Source organism: Setaria viridis, chromosome 8 (genome assembly GCF_005286985.2).
Source record: "Setaria viridis chromosome 8, Setaria_viridis_v4.0, whole genome shotgun sequence".
NCBI lineage: Eukaryota > Viridiplantae > Streptophyta > Magnoliopsida > Poales > Poaceae > Setaria > Setaria viridis.
The window spans coordinates 23,569,242-23,582,058 of NC_048270.2; the positions used below are offsets into that span (position 1 = coordinate 23,569,242).

General features: G+C 45.4%; 1 protein-coding gene across 1 annotated transcript; it reads right to left on the minus strand.

The window, feature by feature from the left end:
* Positions 1-2,964: 2,964 nt before the first annotated feature.
* LOC117833632 (large ribosomal subunit protein uL16) lies at positions 2,965-4,340 on the minus strand. The gene is made up of 4 exons (XM_034713203.1): positions 4,185-4,340; positions 3,583-4,084; positions 3,416-3,497; positions 2,965-3,330 (listed from the first exon to the last, which is right to left on the minus strand). The coding sequence occupies exons 1-4, from the start codon at positions 4,192-4,194 to the stop codon at positions 3,250-3,252; spliced, it is 675 nt and encodes a 224-aa protein (XP_034569094.1). The 5' UTR covers positions 4,195-4,340; the 3' UTR covers positions 2,965-3,249.
* Positions 4,341-12,817: the final 8,477 nt, after the last annotated feature.

Genomic DNA, 12,817 nt, shown 5'->3' on the forward strand with positions numbered 1-12,817 from the left:
AATGGATAAAGATAGTTTTTTGTTAAAGGGAAATAAAATTTCCTAAGGAATAAATATGTGATCGTTTAGAAAAATATTTTCGCTAGATCTGGAATTTGGTGGTAAACACGAGGACACAAGACATAGATTTATACAGGTTCATCCCCCTAGTGTAGCGTAATATCCTAAGTCTTGTTTGGTGTAGTATATTGCGCCCTACGCTTGGGTATTGAGATTGCTCTCATTGGGTTGAGGTGCCGATCGAGGTAGCCCTCCCTCCTTTATATATCCCTCCCAGGGGCCGGATTACTAATCGGTTACAATGTAGGAGTCCTAGTAGGATTACAGAAAAATCCTAGTAGGAGTCTAGATTCTGCCTTCCTTGTGGGGTACCTAGGGATGTATCCTCGACAGCCTGGAACCATCAAACAAGCATGAAAGACTAAAACAGCACAACTTACATTCGCTTCAACAAGAACAGCTGTATTTCTCTTTTTTTATCTATTAATCTATAACGACAATGTAGCAAACAAATACATCTTTAAAATCTACAAAACATACCCTACAACTTTCACCAATCTTTTTATTTTGATTCAAACTCTAAACATTCCTAATCTTCACTAAAATTCAGACTATGAAATCTACTTGTAATGCTAACAGTCATAGGTAAAATGTTGATATATATTATGAAATTTTACTAGACAATAGGTTGGCATAAAATGTTCTGCAGACCTTCGGTCCTTTGAAACATCCCGAGCTTAACTCTAAAGAATAAACATAAGATGTCAAATGGAATATCTTCGACGAGCTGTACACATTACGTGTCTCCAGTCACTAATACAAGCGATGGATCAAAAAGTCAAATCTTTGCCTCTGTTCAAAATTCCTAGAGAAACATGAACCCTTTTAGGCTTTCTAAAATATAAAGCATTACATCAAACGTACGTTCCAGTGAGTTTCATAAAAAACCAAAAATTAAAATCATAAACCAATTATTTTCTTAACTAAACGCATAGAACGACATTCTAATTTATGAGCACAAAATGATTAGGGGGTGTATGGGAGCTCAAGCCCCCCAACAATCCCACAAACAATGGAGCCATCCTCCTCCCAACACACACGCAAGCACACACCCCACCACCACCTTCACCACTTTTATGGAGAAAGAAGGACCTAGAAGAAAGATGAGCACCTCTAGCTTGTCACCTGAAGGAATGTGCAAGACTGCCGGACTAGACCACCAGGCCGCGATGAACAAGAATTCATTCTAATAGGACTATTTCTTCTGTTGTTATCACTGAAAAGTTAAAAGAGATAATGCATACATGCAAGAGAGACAAAATTGATGATCTCAACCCACATGCAAAATAGTTTGAAACTTAAAAAATCATAAATTTTACACTAAGCATCAAAATTAAATTTTTATTATAATAAGGCCTTGAAAATAAGATCCACTTAACTATGTTTCGATGAATTTTTTAGGAAGAATTTCTCACGTGCCACTGGTTAAACTCGAAATCCCTTATATGCCACTGTCAGTGATTGTGGGGGGTCCCACGTGTCATAGACACAACAATGCCATATAAGGGATTACAAGTTTTCTCGGTGGCAAATAAGGAAATTTCCCATTTTTTATTAACATTTGTTATTAAGATGATATATTTTACACAAGACATGTACACGTGCTAAAAATTCAACGGTATGTATCCCTGAAACAAAGACATAGCGAATGTACATGTCGAATAGATTACTCGAGGTCATAGAACGAAGACATGTACTCCTACAGTAAATTATACAAACTCACATAGCAAACATATGTATCCCTGAAACAAATTATACAGTATACTTGAATAAAATAATTGTATACATTGATCAAATTATATAAACTCACAGAACAAAATACATATCTACCTGGAATAAACTATATGATGTTCTCAAACAAAATAAAGATATGCATCGAACAAATTATACAAACTCATATAACAAATACATGTATATACATGAAACTAATTATATGAAGTCCTTTAACGAAATAATTATACACATAGAAAGAATTATAGAAACTCACGGAACAAATAGATGTATACCCAAAAAAATTATAAGACGTTCCTGAATAAAATATTTCTATGCATTGAACAATATACAAACAAAAAATTATGAATAAAAAATAAAAAATATATAAAAGAGGTGAAAATGAAACATAAGATAAAAAAATAAAATATTAAAAAGAAATGAAGATAAAAATAAATTAGAAATAATTATATAAAAAGGTAAAATAAAACTAAAAGAAATATAAATATAAGAAAAATAAAGAAAATAAAGAATAAAAGGAAAACATAAAAAATAGAAAAAAAGTAAAGGGAAAGAAATAGAAATAAAGGAATAAAGGAAAAATTAAGAAAATAAAATAAAAAGTAAAAGAAAAGACAAATAAACATTAATACAAAAGTTAATATATTAAAAAAGAAAGGATAAAAATAAGAAAACATAAAAAAGATGTATAGACATTAATATTACATGAAATAAATATTTGTGCACCATAGTTATAGATGAAATTATTTAAATAGATCCGCTATACGTAATGATGGTGCAATGGTAGTGCTTTTCGCTCACGAGTAAAATGTTTTGTCTAACCTTTTGCCTCCATTATTTTTGTTGAATTTCTCCCGCCCCGCAAAATAAAAAAGATCGGTCCAAATCTAGTAGGTCGAAATGGGCTGAAAGCTGCAGAAAAGAAGAAAAATAATCAATGGACCGAAACTGATCCAACAGACCAAAAAATTAAGTGCGCTGAATTTCTCTGCAACCGTGGGCGTGCGACAGGTTCCGGTTTTGCGGGTTCCACCCATATTTCTGAGGTGTCTTGTTACGAGAAATTTCATTATTTGGATCCCACGATCGAACTCTCTCATCCCCTCACTGAAACAACTACAAAGCCTGCGACACGCCACGACTATTGGTAAGCAAAACGGTAGCTAGAAATGGTACGGATGGAATCTAGCCGTGCACCCTAAATGAATACACGTTCCTTATTTACTGATGGCAAAGCATAGGTTGCTACATCTCACAGCACTAGCTAGTAGTACAGATAAGCATAAACAACATGCCATTGTACGTGTAATCACCATACGACCGTCGACAGCGGTCCGTATACATACGCAACGCCTAGACGTGTATTATTAACTCTTGATACATCACAAATGTACGTGGGCCCTTTCAGAGGGCTGAATGAAGCAGATCGAAGCGGAACTCAAGTGTAGCGGCCTTCGTTCAGGCATGCTCTGCAACGGAGGGTGGGTACACGACTCTGCTGGGCTTGCGATCCGCAAGCGACCCGTGCCAAGTCAGCAACTGCACACACAGAGCGAGCAACATCGATGAATGAAGCATATGCACATGAGAAGCATGAACGATCGAGAACATCAATTATTCCAACCTTGGCGTTGGATCCGTCGGGGACGACGCGTCCCTCTCCCTTGAGCTTGAGGTACTCGGCGCGCGAGAAGTCGGTGAACCCCCTGCCTCATCAAAATAAACGGCTGAGATCGAACCACCCTAGCTCCTCCTCCTCTCATCAGCAAGGAGAAGAACGACAACACGTACCACTTGCCGCTGGTGATGATCCTCTGCCGTCCGGGGAACTTGAACTTGGCCCTGCGCAGCGCCTCGCGCGCCTGGGCCGCGTGCGCGTCGCGGCACCTCACCGAGAGGAGCACCTGGCCGATGCCGACGCGCGCGCACGTCCCCGTGGGCTTGCCGAAGGCGCCGCGCATGCCGGTCTGGAGGCGGTCGGCGCCGGCGCAGGAGAGCATCTTGTTGATGCGGAGGACGTGGTAGGGGTGGGCGCGGACGCGGAGGTGGAACGCGTCCTTCCCCGCGTGCTTCGCCATGTACTTGTTGCACGCGATCCGGGCCGCCTCCAGCGACTCGCTGGAGACGTTCTCCTTCTCCCAGCTCACCAGGTGCACGCACAGCGGGAACTCCTCCACGCCGCGCCGCTTCTGCCCCACGTCGAAGATGCGGATCTTCGGATCCGGGACGCCACGGTTGTACCGGGACTTTGGGTACGGCTTGTTCTTGATCTGACGGTAGCAACGCCACGGCCCTGCAAGATTGGCGTGTTGGTCGTCGATTGATCGTTACACATCAACTATGGAGACGAAGAAGAAATGAAAGAACACGCGAGCTAGATGATGGGTGCTTACTCCTGCCCATGGTGAGAGTTCGGAGGTGACTACAGGAGGTGGTGAGGTGTTTGGTGAGGGAGAATAACGGGAGTGTGAGGGAGGAGAGGAGGCCAGGTAGTGGTGTGGGTATAAAGGAGTAGAAGTAGACGGCCGCGGCGGGGAGGGCGAGTGCGGGAAGGTTCTGGTACGCCGGGAACGCGTGGCGCTAGACGGCCAATAGGCGGAGGTTGCGTTCGGGCTGTAACGTAGGCGGTGACGCTGACGCCTCGCGGCTCGCGCGGCTGGAGTGTGTGTATGAACCGGACAGAGTGGAGGAGACGCGTTTGGTCCAGAGAGGCTCCAAGGGTTTTGATTTTGACTGCTCACAGGGTCGGAGCCCAACCTGTTTTGGGCTGGGCCGTTTTCACCTCGGAGCCGTCGCTTCGTCGTGGATCGCTTAGTAGTGGTGGCACCAAAAAACTGTTTACTTCAGGATGACAAACCTGGCATATCAGATCACACTTCCCGGTTCCATTAACCAGTTTCTTCATTTTTGACCTTCACTTTTTATTTTCAATTGTTGTTGGTAGGATCACAATCAAATGGAATTTGGCCAATGCAAAGTTCAGGATGCAGAGTTGTGTGGCCTTTTGCTCAGAACGTTTTAGGAGCGTTCTGATTAGTGACTGCCATGGGGGCACCTATCTAGCTTCTGTGTGCGAGATAGGGAGGATGGCTTAGAGGTCCATTAGAGCCCATCCTCCACCTCACCTTCTTTACCAGTGCGGCACCACCTCTTCCCCTCCTCCAGCACCCCGGCCAGCAGCAGGTTCACCGCCACGCTGCCCGCCCAACAACCGCTGCCGCCCCCTTGACCCTATCCTTCCTAATCCCGCGGCTCGTCGCCCCACCCTTCACCCCCACCCCCCAGCTGGCCAACCCGCCACCACCGTCGGGCATGCGCGCCGCCCACGTCCTCCTCTTCTATACCCACCGGCCATTGGAGCTCCAATCCCAGCAACCTCGAACCATAACCTTAACCACATCGCTGCCTCCACCACCCTAGCCGGCCACTCCCCTCACCCCCCACTTCCCTTCCCACCCCTCTAGCGAGCGATGGCAGTGCTTGTGAGCAGCGGCGGCGCGTGAGCGAGCAAGAGCGAGTAAGAGGAGGAAGAGATAGCACGAAACTCAAACACCATAATCCATCTAGCTTCCGGGTTTTCCAGGGATGGGGGAGCTGCTACCTGGTCCAGCCCATGAAACACCAATTATCCCTATGGATCAGTGGCCCAGCTTAGGTCATGGAAAAAGAAGTCTCAGCCCAGGCTAGTGAACGTAGCAGCAGCCCAAGAAGCAAGTGCAGCCAACAGAGGCACCGGTGCTTTCATTGTGGTTTTTCTTTTTCTGGTAGCTGTATTGTTTAGCTCAACACTAGTAACATTTTAGCCATAATCTATTATTCAGACCCTTTTAATTTAATCCTAGGTCTGCCACTGGTCACTGTGGTTACTGTGCGTCCTGGTGGTGTGAGTTGTGATTGTGATCCATCTTGTAGATAGCAAGGAAATCTTCAGTCTATCAGCCTTAGAAACCAAGGCCGAGCTGTTGAGATTCAGCCTTGTCAGCTCAGTTGTATGGGGTGCATCGCGGCGTGTCGAGTGTGTACTGACGTGTTTCTACAGCATTGTGTCGTTCAGGGTGTTGCTACTAGAGGCTAGCCAGCGCTGCCAGGGTTCCGGTGATGATGCCCGGGTCAATCGGCCAAGATGGTACTAGGGAGGCCGGCCGGACATAGTGCTGACCACCTGATAGCGGCCGCTGCTCTTAAACAAGACCAACCTCATCCGTCCATGAAACTATATGCCTAGCTAGATGGTACGAGTTATATTTGTAATTGACCCCTTTTTGCCCTTCCAACAGATTGTCTCTTGTGTCTGTCATGCATGTGGGCCTGGGTTCAGAATGCCATGTACGACAAGTAGGTCCAAGCAAATACGACGGGAAGGTGTACAATAGAAGGCAAGTAGGCACCACACATGCATCAAACAGAATATTCCGCAAAGCTAATACAACAGTCGACCATCCCCATCAAAACTCCGTGTCAATGATTCATGTGGCGAGGGTCCCACACACCCTTATCATCTCTATCTCTGTTCCAGTCTCACCTCGGCTGCCCCGGGTTTCTCTGCATATGATTGGTACGATGGGCAGAATGGGTCGATCCCATTTATCAAAGTATTTGGTTCAAGGACACGCCACGATGAGTTCATCCCTAAAGAGGAATATTCCCTCTATATGCGGGATGACTTCATCCCATCAAAATTGGCATACGTGGACGTCCCTCTTCTTCCCCATCACAATCGTTTTACTCCATCACAAGCTGATGCAGCACGAGTCGAGGGACGGGATGAGGCCGGTGGCAGCGGCACCTTGAGGGCCGGTGAGGACAAGATCTTGAAGCGGCGCGGACATGGCCGGGCAGGGCAAGCTCTGAGCCGGCGCCGGCGCATCCATGGCCTCCCATCGCTCATTCTTGAGCCTCCGTGTGAGGGTCCTGGCAGAGCTCATGGCGGTGAGAGCGAGCGAGGCTCGGCCAAGCTCACGGCGACGAGGGTGAGCGGGGCCTCAGCTGAGCTCACAGCAGTTGGGAAGAGCAGGACCCCGGCGATGGAGGCAAGCGGATCTTGATTTGGCTCGTTCCTTCATTGATTTGTGAGAATGAGTAGTAAAATGGGTTCACAAGACATCAACGGAACATAGATGATGAATTTCATCCAAGACTGGTATCAAGTTTTGAAGGACGAAGGGGAAAATGGGAGAGAGCAGAGGAAGAAGATTGGAAAAAGGAGGCTGACATACGGGTCCCGCAATATAGGCAGATAATGGTGTTAGAACGTCATCCATTCTATTCGACCTATTCCTCCTACCAAATAGAAAACTGGGTCGGACCTATCACATCTCAACCAAACGTTGAACGGCATCCCATCCCACAAAACTGGGACGTGATTGTCCCATCCCACTTTATCTCCAAACCAAACACACGCTCCCTCTCTTCTCTCTTAGCCCTCTGACGCCCTCGGAGACGGTCCTCGAGCCTCGCGCACCTTGCCACCGGGAGGCAGCCCCGTCCCTTCCCCCGTGCACCTCGCTGCCCCGGACGTGACCCCATCCCCTCCCCGTGTGTGCCTCGCCGTTGGGCCAAGGCCCACATCCCAGCCTCCACCCTTGCGTGCCTCACCACCAAGATGCGGCACCATCTCTACGTTTCTCTCCTCAAGCAGGCATCCTGTCCCACCTCGCCACTAAGCCTTGCCAAAGAAGTAGTCGAGCCTATCCATGGACCGGTGCGCCATGCCCATGAGGGCCTCCTTGAAGGAAGGTGGCCCGGGCTTCCATCATGGGTAGAGGAAGCTGGTTTCATCTAGTGGTTGTGTAGGGAGGCCATCACAGTGAGCTTTTCATGGCCTGAGCACAGATTTTTTTCAAAAATTTCTGTTTAGATTTTTAAAAAAATGTTTTCATGTTGTTTATTAAAAAAAATTCTACCAAATTTGAGTTTCTCAATTTTGCTTCCAAAATTTTGTTTCAAAACTTTTGGATCCAATTTTTGTCATTCCATTTTTAATCAAAATTTTGTTCAGATTTTTTCTTTTTCGTTTTGATTTTTTGTTCTCTGACCTTTTGTTGTTGCGTTTTGAGGTCCTTAAGCGCCGGATCGACTTACGCTGATGGTAGATCAAGGCTGCTTGACTATGTTGCCGTCAACTTCCCTCCATCCTCCGGCGACGTCTACTATCTCATCTTCCTCTTTCTCAATGCCTATGCCTCTAAGGCCACGGGTTCCGGCAGTCTCACGTTCCAATGCCTCTCTAACCTGCGAACCCCTAGCGTTCACTGACGAAGTTGATGAGATGAGGGGGTTGTTCATGTGCGGCAAATGATAGGAATGGGTTCGATCATTTGGGAGGTACTAGCCCATGGCCCGCCGGCCTGTGCGATGAGAAGTGGGAGGACCTAGGAGCGGCAGCACGTGTGCGACTATTCGGAGAATAACAGGATTGGTTGCACCACACTGGGTTCGCCTTCAACGGCGTGATGAAGAAGGGAATGAAGGAAAATTTTCACACCATGCTCACAATTTTTTTGCGCATACTGTGATCTGAGAGGTTGGATTGTGGAAAATACAGAGCTTAATGTAGCACCTTGAAAAAAATTGATGCTTGTAGCATAAGAGGGGAGGGTGAATTAGGCAAACTAAAAATTTTAACCTATGGCTATAACTATTTTGCATAAAAACATAGATTATATCATACTATCTAGATGTAAATATGATTCAGGAAACTACCCACCACAAAGAGTTTTGCAACCAAGAACTAATCCTAGCAAGAACTACTCTATGGAAGTAAAGTAAAGGTACACAAGTTGCAAATAAGAAATGAGGAAACATAACGGAGTGGATTAGGAAAGGTGTAAACTAAGAACGATGATTTATCCCATGGTATCGGTAGGCAAATGCCACACCTATTCCACATTGAGCTCCACCAAGGATATGCTCCCGGTCACCAAGTCTCTTCCAGCCAAGGTCTTGGACTCACCACTAAGGCTCTCGCCAAGCTGGATGAGATGCTTGCCGCAAAGACAAGGCTCACCATTGCCTCTCTTCCGATCACTTTGATGATGTATCCACTATGGAGATCTCCACAAAGAAAGGGGTCTCCTTATCCCCCGCACATGGTCGCCGTCACCGCTCCACGCCAAGTCGAAGGGTTGAAGACTTGCCATCGAGTTATAAGTCCACATGGTGCTTGCGCACCAAGCTTACAATGATGGTTCACTCCTTGAACCAATAATAAGGAACCGATAATAAGGTAGCAACACCTTGCACTCACTCTCTCTAGGCCTATTGTTGCACTAATTACTCTTTCTAAGCTTGTGCTAAGCCTTAGATGATCACTTTTGCACTTTTGGTGGCATGTATGTGTTCTTGGTGAATCTTCATCTTCAATGGACTTGTGCACACTCCAGCAACCCCAAATGGGCGAGTAGAGGGGGTATAAACAGCCCAAACCATCAAAGGAGCCGTTGCTCCAATGGCTAGCTGAACATATTGATGAGCATCAGATGATCCGATGGTCACATGGGGTAGGCATCGGATCATACGGTTCCCCCTGCTCATGCATATAGCCGTTGGACCCCCTCCCGCAAATTCATTTGATGCTTTATCCGACAGTGTGTCGGATCATCCAGTTCCACTCCTCTTTTATCCAAAACACAAAATTCATTCAATCCTTGATCCGATGGGCATCGGAACATTCGGTGTTGAAGAGTATTTTGTCCGAAATTCTCTAGTTGATTTTAAAGTAAATATGCTTAGTCCAACGGTCACATGCACTAGGGTGTTGGATCATCCGATGGTACAAGGATTTCTCTATCTTCACTGTGCATTGCTCCGACACTTGTAAACATGACCCCATGAGATCATCCGGTGCACTTGGGATTTTTGTTGTTATACCAAATGCTCTGACACTTGCTTCAATGGGTTGTCGGATGATCCAACGCTATGTATTTTTCTAATTTGAATACCAAAATTCAATACTACCACTTGGATACTTTAGAATTATTCTATCTCTAGATTGACTATCATTTAGATCCCATTACTCGAATACCATGACTTGAATGTCGTGTGTCGGCCATACATCTATGGGCCCACCGGGAGGCTTGGAAAGTCCTACATACAGGGGCTATACACCAAGACGTGTCAAACGTGGAGACTACGGTACAGGACGGCGTGGTCTTTGTGGAGGACAAGGACTAGTTGAGGATTAGGAAGCTACTCAAAGCAATTAGAGTAGGACTCTCTGGTCGAATCTGACTAGTACTCTTATACAAGAACCGACCTCTAACCCTACCCCCGGCAATATAAGGCGAGGCAGGGATCCCCTCCAAAGATCTCAGCAATCAATAAAAACCAACCAACACACAGGACGTAGGGTATTACGCGACATTAGCGGTCCGAACCTATCTAAATCGTGTGTTCGAGTTCACCTTCGAGTTCCTAGTCTTCGGCGAGCCCCACGCACAAAACACTACATCAGGTACCCCTCGGTAGGTTGCCGGATCTAAACATCGACACCGTGACTTGGATACCATACAATAATTCTAGATACCACGGCTTGGACTCTTGAATAGAGTGATTTGGATCTTACCATTGTTTGATTTGCAATCTTAAGACCTATAAAACCTACAAGGTACATGCTTGACAAACCATTAGTCCCAATGACTACGTTGTCGATCAATTACTAAAATCACAAACTATAGTCTAATGGGGCCATGTTTATTACACACCTGGAACTGCTAATTGAAAATTAGATTGTAACAAGGCTGTAAAGAAAATGACCTTAGGCTATAATGATTTTGGTGATTAATGCTAGCATAGTCATTGGGACTAATATTTTTGCAAGATATACCTTTAGAGGTGTTTTATAGGTTCTAAGGATAAGCCATCAAAATGAGAAGACAAAGAAAAAATTAAAAGAATTCTATGGCATCTAAATGATGGTAATAAAGCCAGGACAAAGGTACGCGAAGACTTGAAGTGAATCCTGTTGTAAATGTGCACCCATGCATTCCACCGATTCATACGGTGACCATTTGCAAAGTTAGCAATTTAGTCAGTGACCGTTAACAGTAGCAGGGCCAAGACAGTGTGCATTGTGACCACCAACTCATACTTTGTGAATAGTGGGCCACCACAGAATCAGTCAGTGTGATCAGCTCCGCTCGCGATCAACTCAAAGTCTACTCTGGAATTTTTCAAAGTTATTTGAGGCCTCATCGATTCATACAGTGGGACCAAAAACCAGTGTGTTAGATCAGTCGGTGATAGAACATAGAGGAAGGCAACAACTCAGGGGTCACTGACTCATTCGGTGATGCCCATACATGCCACCGAATCAGTGGGTGATGGTGATAGAAGATAGAGGAAGGCAACAACTCAGGGGTCACCGACTAATTCACTGATGCCCATACATGCCACCGAATCAGTGGGTGATGCATGTAGGGCTCGGGCATCAACTGCCCCAGAGCTAGCTGAGGTGGCAGCACTGATTCATCCGGTGCTACCCCTTACCCACCACTGAATCATTCGGTGATACACAGAGAGTTGCAACGGCTACGCAATGGCTGGATTTTGGAGTTGGTGTTATAAATACCCCATTCCCGGCCATTTCAAGTGTGTTAGAGCTTGGAGAACCTATAGGCTTAATTTCCATATATAAATAAGTGATCTATCCACCAAAGTGCTCAAGAGAAGATTAAGGCAATTAGTATGAGGCATCGGTATTGATTAGTGCTAGTTTAGGCCTATTAGCGCATTGTTTTAGGGATTAGCCTAGAGTTAGGCGAGGTTTGCACACCTCTTTGTTATCAGTGCTTGCGCGCACCAAGAGTTATAAATTCGGGATTTGTAAGTCTGGCGAGACCCTCCAAAAATGTTTGTGGAGTGGGTGCCGGTACATGTGAAAGGGAGTCGAGGCCCTTGCCATTTTGCCAAAGATCTACCAAGTGAAAAGCGGTGAGGAGCTTTCGGAAGAGGCTAGGAGGATACCCACTTGCACGTGGGGAAGGCCCGTCAGCTATCCTATAGAGTTATTTGACTGGGGAGCTTATGCCCTGGGCATTCCCTTGAGAGAGGCTCCAACAAGGGCTTGCGGAAAGCTTTTCTTTCTGATACCTCAATAAAAAATCGTCGTGTCACCATACCGGGAGTTAACCTTCTCTACCTCACTTACCTTCTGCATTTCTTATTGCACTTTACTTTTTGCGTTTAGCTTTCCTAAAATTGCCATGTCTAGTTTATAGGATTCGAACTTAGGATCCAAAACTATTTTGTGGTAGAGATAGCAACACATAGAAAAACCTTGTGCATATCTAGATAGAAATTGGAATATGTTTTTATAAGTGCTTCGAGCCTTAGTTTTTATAACATCCAGTTCACCCCCTCCTAGTGATGAGGACACCACCATGGTGGATACACACGAGCCATGGCCTTCACCAAGTTACGAGTCATCGCCAACTTAATCTTCACGTTCGGTTCAGAATCAGCCAACAACCCTGGACGAAAACGGTGATACCACCTTCATATGACATCAAAGCGAGGCGTTCTTTGATGCGTTGGAAAGCTGACGACAAAAATTTTCTTTTGGTTCTGATCCTAGCTCTAGATGCCTCATGGATCATTCTGTGTGATCATGACAAGGTGATGCATCACTAGTTTTGGGCCATGTCGGTCGGGCCTTAAGCCCATGTTGTGGGCACCCCCAATCCTAGGACATTCCCTTTACATATAAACTCAATAGCTGTCGCATTAGAAATTGAAGTTTTGTTTAGTTCTAGTTTTCCTTTGAGAAATTGAGATCGATCATTGTAACTATGATGACAAGTCCTTTTACTGTGAATCAAAGCCCTGGTTCTTGTTTTGTCAAATGTGGTGATTAGTCCTTTAGTGTGTTGAGAGCTTGAACCTTTTATTCAGATCTACTTCATATATATCTGCAATTTCAGATTGCGTTCTTTCACTTTCTTGCTTATGTTCTTCGATTCGTTTACAGAGAAAGCCTTCATGGCAAGGTCAATCAAGTTGTACTTGGTTGAGAACCAATGGAGCAGTT